This window comes from Protopterus annectens, chromosome 2.part1, assembly GCF_019279795.1.
Source record: "Protopterus annectens isolate FY-2018-M chromosome 2.part1, PAN1.0, whole genome shotgun sequence".
In the NCBI taxonomy this organism is placed as follows: domain Eukaryota; kingdom Metazoa; phylum Chordata; order Ceratodontiformes; family Protopteridae; genus Protopterus; species Protopterus annectens.
In genome coordinates this window covers 333,309,827-333,330,197 of record NC_056729.1, presented here as the reverse complement: position 1 = coordinate 333,330,197, position 20,371 = coordinate 333,309,827, and the positions used below count along the sequence as shown (strand labels likewise).

General features: G+C 37.2%; 1 protein-coding gene across 2 annotated transcripts in view; it reads left to right on the top strand.

Moving 5' to 3' along the window:
- The window catches only part of SLC34A2 (solute carrier family 34 member 2), a 477,602-nt gene that overhangs the window by 265,708 nt on the left and 191,523 nt on the right, over positions 1-20,371 (top strand). For both annotated transcript variants that reach the window (XM_044062162.1, XM_044062161.1), the window contains 3 exons: positions 8,469-8,612; positions 15,625-15,736; positions 19,501-19,696. In XM_044062162.1, the coding sequence (XP_043918097.1) occupies positions 8,469-8,612; positions 15,625-15,736; positions 19,501-19,696 (452 nt within the window). The remainder of the gene's footprint in view (positions 1-8,468; positions 8,613-15,624; positions 15,737-19,500; positions 19,697-20,371) is intronic.

Here is a 20,371-nt window from a genome sequence, read left to right as displayed (position 1 = left end):
TGTTATTTCTTTATCTCTGAGGGATTTTGATATGGTTATGAATGTTTGCCAGTAATTATTGCTGATCTTTCTTTAATTTTGTTAACATTAAAAGATAATGAATACATTACAAACTTTCCAGTATGAATTGATAATAGGGTTTTTGGTGTTTGTGAAACTGAAAAATGGTAACATTCAGTTTTAGTCCTTAAACAAATAGGATATCTCAATAACTTTTAAATGGACTATATATAAGTCCTTTGATCACGCCTATCTAGTGGAACTTGTACATTGAGTGCTGAAAAAAGACCCTTGAATGTGCTTTTACAACAGTTAGAAGAACTGGATTAATCAGTATAAGCAAACTATGATAAATATTTTGGCCCAGAAACCAGAGCTAAGTTCAGATGAATAGCGTGCTGCAGTCTCAGTTTATATGAGCTGTTTCAGATGACAAAAATAAGTGATTTATTAGTACTGAAAAAAATGGTAAATACTACACCAATTTCTTTTTAAAGTTCAAGGTCCAATTTATATATATAGTAAATAGAATCTGAGGCAAAATTAATAACAACTCAAGAGATGCAGCTACATGTTATCAGTACAATGATGTTATTTATTCTGAAACATTTACTGGTACCCTGCACAATACTGAAATATTTATCTCTGTTATTGAAGTATCACATCTGGCACTTGCTACTTTGAAGTTCAATCCACAAATGATTCAGAATGCAATTGCAGGGTTACCCTGATGAAAGGGTCCTGGCTCCGATGCATAAGCAGCTGAGATATATATATATATATATATATATATATATATATATATAAAAAACTCTTCCTTGCTGTCCACTTTTTCCATCTTTGCTTCTATTGACATTTACTCTAGTTCTTGAAATGATCCATAATGCTTCTAATATATATACAATTAATATCCAAGAGGGAAGAATTAACTTTGCTGTTATTTCAGATGACATTGCATCAAGTATATCTTATGTTGCAAATCATTAGATAAGTTTTTCATCTGGGATATTTTAATAGGGCTATAGCCAGGGGTGGCTCGTGGTATCAGACTACTTGGCTGCAGTCCCCCCAACTTTCTCCAAAACAAAAAAAAAATGAAAAAAGTTTTAATTATTAAACTTCACACACTAGTAGCAGTTCAAACTGCAACCTAGTATGTGAAGTCAAATGCAATTCTATGCAGAACTTGGAGCAGCACATATGCATGCACTAGCTCCGCTTTGAAAAAATATATATCTTTTTTGTCTTCGGACTGTTTTAAAACAGTCTAGATTGGGAAGACCACAGGCATCAATGAAAATGCCCAGAAGTCATTAAAGTTTTCACTGCAGGAAATAGGATGCTGACCAGACTGTGACATCAGCAGTCTGTCACGTAGTCTAAGTGCGGCTGCTGATTAGTTCTGTTACTATCGTGTTCTCTTCCTGTGCTTTATTTGTGAGGGAGAGAGCGAGAGAGTGGAGAGATGAGCGACCAAAGAAGAGAAAATCAGCAATCCGAACAGATTCGTGTTTAAACTTTAAAGTAAGTTCTCAGTTTCTTTTCTGGCAGGACCAACCAGATACTTTCTTAAGTTTTTTTTTTCTGACAGGCCAGCCATATACTTTCTGCAGTTTTTTTCCTGGCAGGATCAACTGGATACTTGTTAAATCTTGGTGCAGTCTCCAATATAAATTTTCTTTGTGACATCCTGGGCCTGTAGGCTGGTAGGTTCAACCAGATAGTAGAAGACTGAATCTGCAGTAAGATGTGAGTTTTGGGGGCTGTTTGTGATGTTTTTTTAACAATATTCTGACATGGTCAACCAGATACTAGTAGGTGCTCTATGTGTTTTGGAGGCTGTTTATGACTTTTTGTTTCTTTTTTTTAATGTAATATCTTGGCAGGGTTAACCAGATACTATGTAGGCAATGTGTTTTGGAGACTATTTATGATTTTCTGTTTGTAATATAATACATTTGCAGGGTCAACCTGATACTAGTGGTTTATGTGTTTTGGAGGCTATTGATGAATTTCTTTTTTTTTTTTCTAATGTAATATCCTGGCAGGGTTAACCAAATACTAGGGAGGCAATCAATGTGCTTTGGGGACTGTTGATAATTTATAGTACACTGGCAGGGTCAACCAAATACTAGTGGTCTGTGGGTTTTGGGGGCTGTTGATGACTTTCTTTCTTTTAATATAATATCCTGGCAGGGTTAACCAGATACTAGGGAGGCAATGTGTTTTGGGGACTATTGATGATGGTTTTCTATTTCTAATGTAATACACTGACATGGTCAACCATGAGGACTTATTTTATGTAAATTGGTAAGCACAGTCAGGGTTGATTCTACTGTAACATTGCTCTGCTCCTTTATAGTTGGCCCCACCACTTTCTAGTTGGTACCACCATTCATCTGCCTCCTGCAGCCACCCTTTGATTTGAAGTCACCAGCTGCCACTGGCTATAGCAAGACATATTAATTTCAATAAGTCTAAGTTACTGCTATTGACTCCTAGTTATTTAAATTATATCAGTGTTAGTAGAAAAATACAAATATCTTGGCTGTATTTACACCATCAAAATTAGTTGAGTCAATGGTGTTACACATTTTAGAAAACTATGTCACATAGTAAGTAGATGACACCCCCTTATGCTATGAAGAGTAGAATGAATTTCTTAAAGATAAAAAACTATGCCACATAGTAAGTAGATGACACCCCCTTATGCTATGCAGAGTAGAATGAATTTCTTAAAGATAAAAGTCATTCCTTTTTGTATTTTTTTTTCATAAAAAATCATTTTCACTAGTCTACACTTGTTCTAAATTAAAAAGAAATTGGAAAAAAATATTAGAGTGGAGTGTTTTCCATATATTTTATAGGATCGTATGATGTTATTAGTATATTGGCCCTGAGGCTCTTATAAGCTTAGCCAAGAGTTTATTTAGTCCATGTTTAGACAAGTCAGCACCCAAAACCCCTGTCCATCAGGGACACAGTTGGAATCCCAGGGGTGTAATTTCCATTTCCCATCCAGTTATCCAGGTTGCACTTGAAAAGGCTTAATGAGATACTCTGCTTGGCATGGAGAGGGTGTCTATTCAATCAATCAAACAAAAATAGTGGCAGATGTGGGATAGTATGGTATTGTGATTCAGTGAACTGCTCCGGTGCTTTATTTTTGTTGTGAGGAAGAAAAAGTGTATGATGGCCATTCTCTGGTGATTCCATATCCTTGTAAGAAAAATATTGATAATACAAATTTTTGAGAAAAATAAACTACAAGAAACATATCCAATGACTAACAAACAGTGGTCATTCTCAGATGAAAAAGACATACAGCTTGAAATATGATGTAAGATTTTAAATAGGTAAATAGAAAAGAAGAACACATAGGTATTAGTAAGAAGAGAGAGGACATGGTTAAGAAAGAGACTGGAGTATTATGAAGAGTTATGTAAAGCAAGATTCTTGGAAAGGTTAGGAGAGATTGTTTCAGTTAAAGCTGGTAAGAATGACGGTTGAGTATTGAGAGTGCACACCATAAGCAGACAGCTGTGTGTGTGTGTGTGTGTGTGTGTGTGTGTGTGTGTGTATGTGTGTGTATATATATATATATATATATATATATATATATATATATATATATATATATATATATATATATATATAAATAAACTACAAACTGGGAGCCATAATCGACTCTCCCACTGACACAAGCATCCTCCAAAAGGGTCTCACAGAGACGGATACCTGGTGCCAGAGCCATGGCCTCAAACTAAATGCCAAAAAGAGCATAGTCATCCCCTTTGGGAAAAACAAAGTGCCCACAAATTACCACATAGGTGGTAATCCATTAAGTACGGAAGAAGTAATTAGGGATTTGGGGACCCAAGTAGATAGTAATCTCTCCTTTGACAATCACATTGCCAAAGTGGTTAGAAAGACCTTCTATATAGCCCACCTTATCACGAAAGAGTTCAAATCTAGATCAAGAGAGGTCATTGTGCCCCTCTACTCATCTCTCATCAGGCCCATAATTGAATACAATGCCCCATTTGGGATGTACCTTACCCGACACCTGCAGCAACTGGAGAGACCCCAAAAGTACCTCGCCAAGAGGATCAAGGGCCTCAAACATATGCCCTATGCAGTTCGGCTAAAGAAACTCCAGCTCTACTCAGTTGCTTACCGCCTTCTCAGAGGCAATCTATGCCTGATGTACAAAGCCATGTCTAACCCAGAATTAATGGACATGCTCCACCTCAGGAAATCCAAATCCCTTAGAGCTACACACTCCATGGACTTAAACCTCAGCACAGCAATAAATAGGACATGCTGGAGGGACAGATTCATATCCCAGAGGCTCCCCTCACTCTGGAACAAAATCCCAATCCATGTTAGGCAGAGCCCCTCACTGACCTTCTTCAAGAGAAATCTTGATGAGTGGATGGAAGATCGTAAGTTTACCCCTGGGGTCTCTTCTATGTCCCTGCTAGACAGAGGCACAGTAAACTAACCTTAAAAGGGCTATCTTCTGTGACCTACTATACAGAGGCACAATTAACTAATCTAAAAGGGAGACGAAAGCCAAACACACTCTGGCTAGGCTTATAAATGCCTTAGGGCAGATAGCCTAGTATCAACCTATGAACCTATGAGCCTATATATATAGTTATGTTTCAAAACTTTTCCCACCTTTAATGTGACCTATAACCTGTACAATTCAATTGAAAAACAAACAAATCTGTTAGGGGAAAAAAATATAAAAAATAAAAAACATACAATAAGCTGGTTGTATAAGTGTACACACCCTTAAACTAATGCTTTGTTGAAGCACCTTTTGATTTAATTACAGCATTCAGTCTTCTTGAGTAGGAGTGTATAAGTATGGCACATTTTGACTTGGCAATATTTGCCCACTCTTCCTTGCAAAAGTGCTCCATATCTGTCAGATAGCAAGAGCATCTCTTGTGCACAGCCCTCTTCAGGTCACTCCACAGATTTTCTATTGGATTTAGGTATGGGCTCTGGCCGGGCCATTCCAAAACTTTCATTTTCTTCTGGTGAAGCAAAAGAATGTGTTGATTTGGATGCATGTCTGGAGTCATTATCGTATTGACAACTTTCTGGCAGACACCTGAAGGTTGCGGGCCAAAAGTGACTGGTATTTGGAACTTTTCATAATTCCCTCCACTTTGACTAAAACCCCAGTTCCAGCCAAAGAAAAGCAACCCCAAAGCATGATACTGCCACCACCATGCTTCACCATGGGGATGGTGTTCTTTTGGTGATGCAAAGTGTTGTTTTTGTGCCAAACATACCTTTTGGAATTGTGGCCAGAAAGTTCAACCTTGGTCTCATCAGACTATAACACATTTTCCCACATGCTTTTGGGAGACTTGATGTATTGTTTTGCAAATTTTAGCTGGGCCTGAATGTTTTTGTGTGTAAGAAAGGCTTCCGTCTTGCAACCCTACCCTATAGGCCAGACATATGGAGAATACGGGAGATTGCTGTCACATGTAGTACACAACCAGTACTTACCAGAAATTCCTGCAGCTCCTTCAGTGTTGCTGTAGGTCTCTTGGCAGCCTCCATGACCAGTTGTTGTCTTGTCTTTTCATCAATTTTGGAGGGATGTCCAGTTCTTTGCAACATCACTTTTTCTCCACTTTTTGATGACTGTCTTCACTATGTTCCATGGTATATCCAATGCTGTGGAATTTATTTTTGTACCCTTCTCCTGACTGTTACCTTTCAACAATGTGATCCCTTTGATGCTTTGTAAGCTCACTGCAAATCATGGCTTTTGCTGTAGCAGGCAACTGAGTAAATGTCAGGAAATTCCTACTAGGACAACTAAACTTTATTTGGGGGTTAATCAGAGTCTTTTTAATTGATGGCAGGTGTGTACCCAACAAGACTGAATGTTGTAATTAAATCAAAAGGTGCTTCAAAAAAGTATTAGTTTAAGGATGTGCACACTTATACAACCAGCTTACTGTACGTTTTTTATTTTTTTATATTTTCCCCCTAACAGATTTGCTTATTTTTCAATTGAATTGTACAGATTATAGGTCACATTAAAGGTGGGAAAAGTTTTGAAATGATTTATTGTGGTCTCATGTTTTTATCACAAAAACCTGGCATTTTAACGGGGGTGTGTACACTTTTTATATCCACTGTAGCTTAGTGCTAGTAAGTAAAATCAAAACAGAAAAAAGTATACAATGTAGCTGATGCTGGTGGCCAAGCAGTCAAACGACTGGATTTAGGTACAACACATACAAAGTAATCAGTGATAACAGACCATTGTGTTAAGCTGATTTTGCTTTTCACATTTACACAGACTCCATGAATTTTATACTGGAAAAGGGGCTGCCTGAGTGACAGATATCATGCTCCATAGAAAGATGAGAAAAGTTGTAGCAAGAATTACAGTACCTAAGCCTTCCCATCATGACTGCAGCTGTCATACACAAATAAAGCCTATAGTTTTAACAAGGACGTGCTGCTTAGGACTTGCAGGTACATGAAGTTAAAGCAATACATCATTACCTGTGGCCATTTCTTTTTCATTTAACCTCTCTCCTCACAGCCCTGCTATTGTTCCTCTGGCTATGCTACCCACTCACCCTGTCTGCTCTTAATGAGAACCTCAATAGCTTCTTACTAGGCAATTTCAGGTTTATCCCTACACTTGGGCAGCCCCTCCCCCACACACACACTTCTCAGGGAGATGGCCTTGCTGTGATACTCCTAGAGTCGGGAATGAGGACCCTATGGGGAGTTATGGATCAGGAGATGGAAGCCATTATCCTTCAGGAGTGGTCAGTCACAACCCCTTTTCTGGAGGAGTGATGTGCAATGATGTCAATATGTCCTTCATCCCTCCACTGAACTTGTAATCTGCAAGGCCTCGGGTTTCTCAGGCAGCAGTCCTTCCTGAATCCCTCTCCTAGAAAGGACAGTTGGTGGTCAACAGCTTCATCCTTTCTCCTATCCAGGCCTAACAGCAATCTGAATCTATTCCCAACTTCACGTCACCAGATGTACAGATGGACACCCTGCCTCAGTGCCAATGGAACATCTGTTATATGTGACTATTTCTGCAATAACAGAGTTTGCAGAAGTCAACAATATGAATGCTGGGCCTTACATGTAAGTCAGTGATCCTGGAATACTGATTGTTGAGCAACCCCTATGGGTTAATCACATCCCAAGTGTGTGCACCCCATATCTGTTAAAGAGAGATACACATACTATGCTGAAAGGACTACTGTTTGTGTTTGGGTGTGTGCATATGTACACAGGTGTTCATGTGCATGTATATATATGAGTGTGTGTGTGTGTGTGTGTGTGTGTGTGTGTGTGTGTGTGTGTGTGTGTGTGTGTGTGTGTGTGTGTGTGCGCGCACGCGCGCATTCATGTGTGTGTATCCATGTGTGCTTGCCCCACCAAGGAATTTAATACTGTCTGAGTCTGGTCCCTACCTTGTGCCCATTTATTGCTGTGATCAGATCAGACACACTTTGATAATTAATAGAACAGCTGGATGGATAAATGAATGAATGAATTGATTAAAATCCAGACATTCCTATTTATATCTAACACCTTAAGTACTACAATAAGTGTAAGAGCTATAACGAAGGAGGAGTGGGTAAGGCAGTAGCCCCAGGCAACAACTTGTAGGGGACAGCAATTGGTACGTGCAACTTTTTTAAAAAAAGAACTTAGTGGCAAGTCACAAGCTGTACAAGCTGTCATTAAAAGCAGTGGCTTTTGACAGTGCTGTGGCACAGAGGGTTAAAGCCCTAACTATGGCTTAGATGACCCAAGTTCTGTTAGTGACTCAGGTGATGGAGGTGCTGGCAAGGAGGAGTGGGCATACCCATCTACAGGGAAGGGTTAAACAGGGCTCTGAAATATTAAAAGAGGCATACAATAGCATTCAAATAACTTGAATTCTGCTTGGTCTCTGGTTTACAAAACACGGCATTATGTAATTCAAAAATAGGGTTATTAGTACAGTGCTACAAATGACATTATTGTAATTTATAGGGTAAATTTTACTTGGACAGGAGCAATAGATGCTGATTTTAGTGTCTGCTTGAACCAGACACCCTTGGGGACATGGGCTGAACTTGGCTACACTTGTAAGGGCCCTGGAGCCATGAGCCTAGTAACTTTCTACGATCCTATGATCCTATGGAGATATATTATATTGCCTTCTTAAGTAGGAATGATAGCATTGAAGGTAAAAACATTTCTCCTCACAGCTGTCATGAAGTTTTGTGGAATACAGAAAGTTTCAAACCACAGGTTAGATGTGGCACAAGTAAGCAGCTCAAACTATGGCTCTGAAATAGTAGACCACATGTATAAACTCCCACTCTTCTGTTCCTGTATTCATGTTTGCCCAGTGTAAAAAAATCTTGTGCCTTAACACTAAATTTATTTTTCATTTCATATTTTTAAAGGCAAAGCAGCTGGTGACATTTTTAAGGACAATGCTGTCTTAGCTAATCCTGTGGCTGGGCTAGTGATCGGAATCCTGGTGACAGTCATGGTACAGAGCTCCAGCACGTCAACATCCATTATAGTCAGCATGGTCTCTTCTAGCTGTAAGTACAAAAGGATTACAAAATATGCTTGCCTTTTAGAAATGAGACATATTTCTTTTTGATTATGTTTGTACAGGCAGGATTAATTTAACGGGTATGCATATGTGAAGTAGCAACATGTTTCTAGATCATTCATCTTTCAGTGGTGAAGCCAGCCCTCATGGAAATGAGGGAACATTCAGGCATCTTTCAGGGGAAGCTCAAGTGAGTCTAAAATTATTATGCATTTCAAATATTAATTATGTACTATAAACTTAGGCTAAATGTTGAAGTATATCATCAATATATAGTCAACGAATATGCAAATTTTTACAAATCAGCTGTAAAGCAACAATGTACAAATCCAAATCTTTAATATTTCAAGATTGCATGTGTATTTTATGTTTGGGGCTGGTGTACTTCTGTACCAGGAAACATACATTAGGAAGCCCCAAATACCTTTCTGATATCCAAGGGAAACTCAAAGGCATTTCTGATGTTGGGGGAGGTTTGCTGTGACACAATCTGAGTACTAGATTAAAAGGACTCTGAGATGTCGCAGAAAAAGATAGGTGGAATTGCCAACAGAGGATGAATTGCAGTTTTCAAGATGATTGTGCATTTTAGGTCTGCCACTTTTCATTCCGTGCAGCAGTTTTAGCCCCATACTGTTCAGAAACAGTTTAATCAATGTATTAACATAAACTTATCCATTTATTGTTGCAATTCCCAGCGCTATCTAAAATAGATTTATTTTGTCTTGACCTTATCCTTTCATCGACAGCCTCACCAGCAATTTCATAAACCTAGCACCCATACAGGAAGTTGTATCTTTTCCCAAATGTACAGATTTTGTTTTGAAATCTTACTAGAGGGAAACACAGGTGGTAGTTGTAAGGAGAATTAATCAAGCATTAATACAATTTGGTAGAACTGTTGATATTTACAAGTACTGGAATGCTTTGTATATACCTGAAAATGAACAGATTCTGCATGTTAAAGCTTTGTCTAAGCTCACTAAGGTAGCTTGTTGGACATTATCGTACAAGCGAGTATCTATCTAGTCAGAACTTACTGCTCTCTGTCTGTGGTACATTGTGATGTATTACACTAGCCTAGCTACCATTACAGTTCCACTGTTCCTAACTTTAATCATACATATGTCTTTTCCCCTTTGGCATACCAACTACCTACACTCTTCATCAACACCTGCGCTGTACTGTTCTCTGTTTCACACAGATTACATCTCTGCATTTCATCACACCCCTGCCCCTTGCTTTTGCCCTCCTAATTAAACTGTTCACTTCCCCCTTACCATTATCCCTGTTTCTCCTCATCAACACTGCAACTTCTTTCCCACTTATCCTCCCTGAACCCCCAAAAAACTTTATGTCCCTTATGGTAATATCACTCTTCATTACAACACATCATTCCCACACAGTCACTATTCAATTTACTTAATCTTACCTTTTATTCTCATCCTGCCTGACCTATAGTCTTGTCTGATAACTTCACACCTTAGACACATACATGTGAGTACATAGAAATATAGATATCTGTATATACAGATATATATATATATATATATATATATATATATATATATATATATATATATATATATATATATATATATATATACAGATAGATACATACATATAAATATATATATATATATATATATATATATATATATACAGATAGATACATACATATATATATATATATATATATACAGATAGATACATACATATAAATATATATATATATATATATATATATATATATATATATATACAGATAGATACATACACATATATATATATATATATATATATATATATATATATATACACAGATAGATACATACATATAGATATATATATATATATATATATATATATATATATATACATATATATATACAGATAGATACATACATAGAGATATAGATATATATATATATATATATATATATATATATATATATATATACACAGATAGATACATACATATAAATATTTATATATATATATATATATATATATATATATATATATACACAGATAGATACATACATATAAATATTTATCGATATATATATATATATATATATATATATATATATATATATATATATACAGATAGATACATACATATAAATATTTATATATATATATATATATATATATATGGGTCTATCTTAGTACATCGACATTTCAAAATACCGAATTAACCGACACCAAAACATCGAAAGTCATTTAACCGACGCCAGAAGATCGACAGTTCACAAACACGACATCGCATACACCCGACACATCATACCAACAAACAAAACACATCCCCTATCCAACACCCACACACACAACACAAGCACACCAAAATCCTTACAAACAAACACTAACCCATACATACACAACTATCTACAACCCTAACCCAAACCCTTACCCTAAGGTCCGTCACTATCGCACACTCACCCAACCCGCGCCCTAACCCTAACTCACTTATCCCACCCCTACCCCTACAAAACACCAACATCGCACACTTACCTTACTCGCACACTCACCTAACCCGCGCCCTAACCCTAACTCACTTATCCCACCCCTACCCCTACAAAACACCAACATCGCACACTTACCTTACTCGCACACTCACCTAACCCGCGCCCTAACCCTAACTCACTTATCCCACCCCTACCCCTACTAAACACCAGCATCGCACACTTACCTTACTCGCACCCTATCGTCCGTCACTACCGCATACTTACATATCCTTTCCCCAGCGCAGCTTCTCAGCGTCGGTGTCTTCCTCCGTCGGTCTTCTGCCTTGTCGATCTTCTGGCGTCGGTAACGAGACTTTCGATATTATGGTGTCGGTGAATCCGTTTTCGGTATTGTGAATTGTCGATGTACTAAGATAGACCCATATATATATATATATATATATATATATATATATATATATATATACACAGATAGATACATACATATAAATATTTATCAATATATATATATATATATATATATATATATATATATATATATATATATACAGATAGATACATACATATAAATATTTATATATATATATATATATATATATATATATATATATATATATATATACGGATAGAGACATACATATAAATATTTATATATATATATATATAAAAAAAATGGGTCTATATTATCTAATTAACCGCTTAGCTTATCGAATGCCTAAACGTTGACAGCTAAGGGTCGAAAACTTACAATCTCGAATGGCCAGGTAAATTCTTTCATTTGCAAATAATTAGCTTGGCCAGTATCGGGAATTTGCCCTTATCCCAATGTAGAGTGATCTCAGAGTTGGTATATTTAGTTGGGGGGGTGTGGGCGGCACAGCCTGCTATATCAGGGGGTGTGGGGGTGAAGCCCCCCACTTTTTTATGGCTTGGAAGTTTAAGTTAGTGTGGCATGGCCAAGTGAATTCTTTCCCGATGAAAGAATTTGCTTACCTGCCCGTACGAGATTGTAAGTTTTCGACCCTTAGCTGTTAAGGTTTAGGTGTTCAACAAGCTAAGCAGTCGATTGGATAATATAGACCCTATATTATATTATGATATTTTACTACATCACTAACTCAATCAGTATACACTACATTGAGCACAAATGGCTGAAGCTCAATTAATTGAAAAATAAAAAAGAAACATTTTATGCATGCCTTCCTGCACCCCCACACCCCCTTCTCTTTATATATATCTACTCTAAGACTGCAAAATAGTAGGTAAAGGGCAAAATCCCATTCTCCACTGTGTAGTGATCCTGCAAAACCAATGCCAGCATCCTGTGATGAACTGGCAGTTTGCAAAACAATCCTGTTAAGGAAACTTTAGATGTAATGAACATACAGCAAAACACACTGAACCCATATCTATCTATCTATCTATCTATATATATATATATATATATATATATATATATATATGTGTGTGTGTGTGTGTGTGCATGTGTATATATATATATATATATATGTATATATGGGTCTACCTGATAACACCGACATGCCAAAACACCGACAACGAAATAATGGACACGACAAAACCTAAAGAAACTGAAAGTTCAAAAACACGAAATTTCACATGCCCAACAAACCACAATCCCGACAATCAGCAAAACAAATACCTTTCCTGAAAAACACACACACAACACAAGCACACCAAAAACCTTACAAACCTACAGTAAATCTTACATACACAACTATCTATGCACTAACCTTATACCAAACCCTAACCCTAAGGTCCGTCACTATCGCACACTTACCTTACCCGCACCCTAACCCTTACTCACTTAATCCGCCCCTAACCCTCAAGTCCGTCACTATCGCACACTTACCTTACCCGCACCCTAACCCTAACTCACTTAACCTGCCCCTAAACCTAAAGTCCGTCACTATCACACACTTACCTTATCCACACCCTGACCCTAACTTCCGTCCCTATCGCACACTTACCTTAACATGTCGATATTCTCAGCGTCGGGATTCTCAACTTTCGATCATCTCCTTTGTTGATCTTCCACTGTTGGTGTTCTCATTGTCGGCGTTTTGTGTGTGTGTGTGTGTGTGTGTGTGTGTGTGTGTGTGTGTGTGTGTGTGTGTATGTACAGTATACATATATGAAAAACACAGGTGAAAATGGTAGCAGTTTAAGCATCCCCATATGTTTGTTTTATCTCTTATTCTGCTTAACAACTTTCTACACTGCATGTCTGCCATATCTTCGTTTAGTGCTTTCTGAACTGTCCCTGTTACATTGTGTATACCTTCTTCCCACATCAGCATCCAAGCAATCTTTTCTAATGTCAAACTGAATAATGATCTTGAGTAAGCCACTATAAAAAAACTGTTCAGCTATATTTCTGCAACCTTGTTTGACCTACTTTTTATTCACTCTGTGTACTGGATATTATACAGAGTATTTTCTTCCCTACATTTAACTAAAAGCATCATCTGAGAAGATGAACATGCCTACTTAACAAATAAGCATGAATGAAAAAATATTTTCTATGCATTTATAACACATTATATAGTACATGTTCAGTTTTAACTTCATCCTTCACCCTTGTCCTGAATAATTATGAGTGAACAAATGCCAGCATATATTTGTTACACCTAGCTGATAACTGCTTTTTACAACAATATTATTGGTAATACAGAACACATTCTTCAATTGGATATGTTTTATATAGATTTTATTCTGGCGTTCAACATGATTTATTTATGGTAAAACTGAGGAATTTAGATTTAGAAGATCAGTTGCTAATATGTCTATATGGTTAGCTTTGTAAAACTTGGGCAGCCAACACCGATTGTCACAGATGTAAATTTTATTTTCTGTCTAAGGGTACATGACAGGTATCTCTTCTTGGTCATTACTTGTTTACGTTATACCTTAGTGATATCATTTTTAATCAGAGTATCTTTTGCAATGCCAATGCAGATGGTCTGAAGACGGGTAAAACTGATGCCAAAATAAATGATGGTAACTTACCAGAGGACACTTTAAATAAACTTCAAACCCAGACCTAAATCTGTCAGAAGGAACATGAAAATGATTAATATTATGGTCTTTTGAGGTTCTAAAGATGGGAGTTTGTATACCATAAATGAAAAATTCATAGAAAAAAAATTGTCTTTAAAGATCTGGGCATATGGGTTGACAGCAAATTGATCTTTAACCAATTAGGCATTCAGACTGTGAAACCTGGTCTCTAAGAAACTGGGATGAATTAACAAATTAATTAAATCTAAAAAGAAAGAGGTGCTTGTCCCTCTCTTTGTTAACTTTGTATGGTTAGAGTATGGGTTGTCCATTCATGTACATCAAGTCTAAAGCATCAGAATAGGTTTGGCATAAATTTGTTATTAGGAATGATTCCTTTGGTAGTATGTCTTATTTTGATAAACCAAACGTTAAATCTGTACCAGTGCCCTATAGGAGATCAACAGGGGATATAATTATGGTGGTCATGGCTAACAAAGATCTATTTCTTTTAGAGTGCCTAGGTCTACAAGTCTCTAAGTTATGTGGACTTAAATGACTATTAACATATGAAAGAAAAAAAATGACAACTACTTATCATTGTGACATGGTAGTTAAACACAGGAAGAGGTTACCAAATAAGGTTAAACGCTGCAACACAATGGATAAGTTTTAGGCTGAATAATTATAATAATGATAACACATTTATTATTAATTATGTGGATTAACAGATGGACTTATATGTACTGCAGTCCTCGCCTGTTTACTGAATTTTAAATTAGCCCTATATATTAGGAGAGAAGTCATGAGGCTTTATAGTAAGGCTAAATAGCAGGGGATATGAGGAAGATACCCTCCAGTCCTCCTTACAGAAGATCATAGGCAGTGGTTAATGCAAGGGTTCTTTAAGAAGAGGAGGACTACAGGCAAGAAGTCTGTTTGGTAACCCTGTATGTCAGTTTTGTAGAGGGGGTCTCTGTCTTTATTTGGTATTTTTGTCGTTGGTTTATGCAGATAACAATGGTAATAAGCACTTACAGCAGTGTCTGATATCATTCTGCATTACCATGCAGTAGTGGCAATGTTAGTGCAAGTAATGGATGGTGATGTGGCAGCCAGATGAACAGTCTGATGACTTATGTTTCATAGGCATTAGTCATGATAACTTCTCCATGCAGAAGTCAGGGTCAAAATCTGAACCATGTAAATGACAAAAACAACTGACAGCAAATGAGCTAAGTATAAGAAAGCACCATGATGTGTGCCTGCAAGAGGCATCAATGCCCTCCAAACATGGAAATGGATAAGAAAACATAACAAAGCAAGAGGATGCAGGAACGAAAACCACAGCAGTTTACCTACTGCAGAGGAGTCCATATATCAGATTGCAATTTTTGTGGTTTATAAGTTATATAAAATGTTCTATGTTCAAAATAAAGAGTTTTATTATGCTGATTATTGTCTACTCTTTCAGGTCATTAAGAACTTATCTTGACTGTTTTTATTTCTCAGTACTTAGTGTACGAAATGCTATCCCTATCATAATGGGGAGCAATATTGGCACATCTGTTACCAACACTATTGTAGCTCTGATGCAAGCTGGAGACAGGAATGAATTCAGACGGTAAGTGAACTGCCATTCTGTTAGAGCATTTTACTATATGACTGCTCATGTATGTAAACTAGTGACACATAATGTATTGGTTATGGTATTAGTACATGAACAGAAAATCTTCAGGACCTGTGATCAAAAGATCTACAACAGCTGGATTCACATAAAATTGTCACTTTATGGACATTTTCTTTATAGGAACAGGTCAGTACACTGTAGGGTAAAAGCCTTGGCCAAGTTGAGGTAGGCAGTATGCATCATTTTGCCCTTATACATTGCTTTGGTGACCTTATCAAAGAAGTCCACCAAGTTGAGTAGGGAAGACCTGCACTTGACAAACCTGAACTGATTTGGGTCCAATATTTGTAGGATACTTATGTCATAATTTAGGATATTCATGATTATTCTTTCCATAGCTTTGCATATCAGGCTAGTAATGCTTATAGGTCAATAATTCCCCTAGTATGTGGATGGCTTGCTCTTGTGCAGGGTAATAATTGTTGCAGTCCTCCATTCATTTGGAATAAAGCCTGGTTGGAGATTGTAGTTAAATAGTGATTCTAGTGGGCCCAGTAATTCATGTTCCATGCTGTTAAGAAGGCATCCTAGGATATTATCGAGACTCATTGCTGCAGTGGTCTTGGCCTTGGAGAGAGCCTTGAGTGCCTGCTCTCTAGTCCTAGTTATGGGAGTTATGGATGTAGGTGTTTCCAGAAGAGCATCTGGTGGGGAGAAGGGACAAAACTGGAGCTAAATTTTTTGGCCAGGAGGTTTTCTATATCTTCTAGCTCCATACGTGTAGTACCATTTACAACTAAGTCGGTACATTGCTGTGTGCTGCCTTTGTGGTTGCAGTTATAGCTGAAGAAAGCTTTGTGTTAGCCTTTGGCCTGGGAGGCTAACTTTACCTCAAATTCGGTAAACTTAATTAGCCTCCTAAGTTGCATGTTTAGGTTGATGAGGGAGTTTGCAACTTGCTGGGCAATGCATCTCCTAATTTTTGCCATTAATTTCTTCCTTTAGTTGTACAGCCTATTTATGTTGGGATTCCACTAGGGTGCCTTGTTTTTTGAGCTGATCCTGCATTTAATCCAAGTAGGTACAGCTATCTCTGCAAGATTATAAAGGGTTTCTCTGAAGGATTTCACATAAACAGCAATGTTCTCAGGGTTTATAAGATTAGCAGTTCTTCCTTCTATAATGCAAACTATAATTTAAACCCAGTGAAATCTGTTGCATGTTTTAGTCTCACTACCAGAGTACTTCAGATACTGCCGCGGTGGTGCAGCGGTAGCATTGTTGCCTCACAGCAAGAGGTTCTCCCGTTTAATTCTCGGCTGGAATGTAGGGAGTGCCTTCTGTGTGGAGTCTGGATGTCCTCCCCACGGTTGGGTGGCTTTCAAAAGACATGCTTAAGGGCGTGCCTTTGTTGAAGGTTGGACGTCAAGTTGGCACCTCGGCGTTCGTGAAAATCTAGTGCCAATTATTAGCGGACCGGAGTTCCGCTGTGGCGACCCCTAACTGGGAAATGCGAAAAGACAAACAACAACAACAACAACCAGAGTACTTCAGATGTTGTTGTAATACCATAACTGTATTATGTTACATTAAACTGTGGACAGAGGGAGACACTGCCTATCCTATTTGAAAGGAGGGAATTACCATCCTGTTTATGCATAATGTCTTCATTCTCATACCTCTTCAGCTTGTCTCATAACGCCATAAAAGTCACAATAAAATATACATCCGCCACACATTCCAGCAAACATTTCCAAGAATCTGCCTCCATCTGCATTAAGGATACTTTATCACATTGATAGTAAACTTCATAATCAAAATTAATAACTCATTTACCCTCACATGTCCTGTTTAGGTACATTTCCTCAAAGTAACCTTTCAAGATAAGACACATAACATACCGACCCTATCTCTTAAAGACTACGAGTTAAACCAATCCTTACAGGCCCTCCTTTCTATGTCCTTAACCACTTTGATAACATTCCATTGTATTTTCTTCAAAGATGCAAAATCTCTGATCCTGAATGACCTTCAGACCAGAACACGGTATACCAAGTGACATTAACCACCATCATTAATAAGGGGAAAATAACATTATTGTCTCTAGGATTTACTACTCATAATACACCTGCTGTCACACTTTCAGTTGCTCATGAGGAAACAATGTACCCCATACACTTTTTCCTTTCATATTAACATATTTTCCCATCTGAAATAAATTCTTTATTGGCTAACAGTACTCCAAGTGCATCACTGTCTACCTATCCAGATTAAACTCTAGCTGCATCCTTCCTGCTGAAAGAAAAAAAATCTCTCTCCAGGCTTGCTCACCACCTTCTAAAAATGTGAATGCCTTAGTATCATCAAGAAATATATATATATATATATATATATATATATATATATATATATATATATATATATATATACATTTTCCATACTCCTATTGTTTTCAGAAAGAAACAGTACCATTCTGTAGGTAGTTTTCAGGTGCCTGTGGCTCATTTCTCCCACAGAGTCTTGACAAATTTCAGCTAGTCTACATTGCTTGGGATGGAGCTGTGAATACCTGATCTGTAATAGGTACATTATGGGATGCACATTTGTCCATGGCTGTAATTAAATGGGATTAGTCATCACATTTATTTGACGTGTAGATTTCATTGAAGAGTAGTATGTGATCTGGTTGAGATTGTGAAACATTTGGAAGTAAAGATGTTTCCCCTTATGTTCTAGTTTCCCAAGGTTGTCAGATTTCAGGGTTAGCATATTTAGATATATAGTTATATATTGGGTGTGTGGGGCTTACCTCCATTCCAAAAACATGTGTTTTGTATTTTCCTGTTAAAGTTTCTATCGTCCATTGTGTTTTCTAACATTAATGTAACTCAGCTCAGCCAGTAAACCTGAATATGTGTGTCTCAGCAAAGTTACCAGGAAGTAAAATAAATAGTACAGTGTGACAAGAGTCAGTCCTGTTTCTACTATTCCACTTTTGTGTCATAGTGCCATACATTTTACACAAAACCAGTCCATATTAATAACACCATTGTAGTCACATGATTGATTATACAGGCTTCTTCCTTAACATTCTCTTTTACCTGAATGTTTACAGTTTGACTGCCACTGTACCAGCTAAGGATTCAGTATCTTGAGTTATGCATTAATATATATGTTAAGTAGTGTCGTGATGGCGTGTCAGTGCTACATCAATATCCTGTAGTGTAGCTGGGCATTTCTATATATCACATTGTGTACTGTTCAGCTTTATTGTTAGGGTTCTGATTGACCAGTCAGAACTGTGATTGCTCAGGCAGGATCGCTTGCATCAGCTCCCTGATTTGTAGTTTTAATTAGTTATTTAGTAGAACTAGCACTACTAAAATGCTATGCTGTCCTGAGGCATGTGTCATCTCAGATGAGTATGTGGCGGTGCTAGGACTACATTCTGGAAAGTAGTGCACTTTGGTGTACAAGTTGGGGTATAGCTCATTGCATAGTAGAATGCTTAGCAAAAAAAAAAAAAAATACAATGAAAAATATGACTGAAAGATTCAGAATTCAGCATGTCCTGAAACAAGGAGCACACGGTGTAAATGCAGATGAGCCCTGCAAACAAGAACAATTTCACTTTTGAGAGTCCAGTGTTAAGATGCTGAAAATATTTAAACTGTACATTATAAGTTGCAGCTTCATTGTGAGAGTACGTTTTTTTCAAAAACCTCTTCCAAGCTCAGTCATTCATTTTCATTTCGCAGAGCGTTTGCTGGGGCCACCGTTCATGACTTCTTTAACTGGCTGTCGGTCCTAGTGTTACTGCCCATTGAAGCTGCATCTGGCTACCTATACCATCTTACACAGGCAGTAGTGGCAGCGTTTGACATCCAGAGTGGAGAAGATGCGCCTGATATTCTTAAAGTCATCACTGACCCTTTAACTAAACTTATTGTCCAGGTAAGGGGTGCTGCTTGATTTTCTGATCTGATGGATTTTCTGGATTTTTTACGTATCTATCCACTTCTCTGTGATATAAATAGAAACTAGTTATCCACAGGAAAGTCTTAATAAATGTTTATATTTGTGTTCACCCCAGACATTTCAGAACACAAATGTGATATAATGTTTCAAAAAAATCAGGAAAGACGCTTTAATTGCACGACACATTTTAATTACTCAGCAAAACCCATCAGCACTCTACTAATGTGGCTTTCTGATTATGTGCCTTCATTTTTTAGCTTTCTTACCTTAATTTGTTTTTAAAGTTCTGAATTAATAGCCATTATCAGTTCATAACTGGAGATAACATGAGAGCCATTAAACAACAACATAGTTGCATCACAACCATTAGAAAAGGTGCAAATGATTTAGTTTGTATTTTCTCATCAGTGAATGGAGAAGAATACAGAGTGTTTATTTATTTTTGAATCAGCGTGGTAAGTCCTCTAGCCATATGTGCATTTTAGAATTATGAAAAGTGACAAGAGAATATTGTTGTGTCTTCCTCAGGTTCACACTGAAGATAAGTAAAGAATGATGGGTTAGAACATAAAAAGCTCAACAGATCATTATAATTTCAGCATGCTGTACTGTATCTAGATCCCATACAGGAACTTTCATAATGCAGTTTGC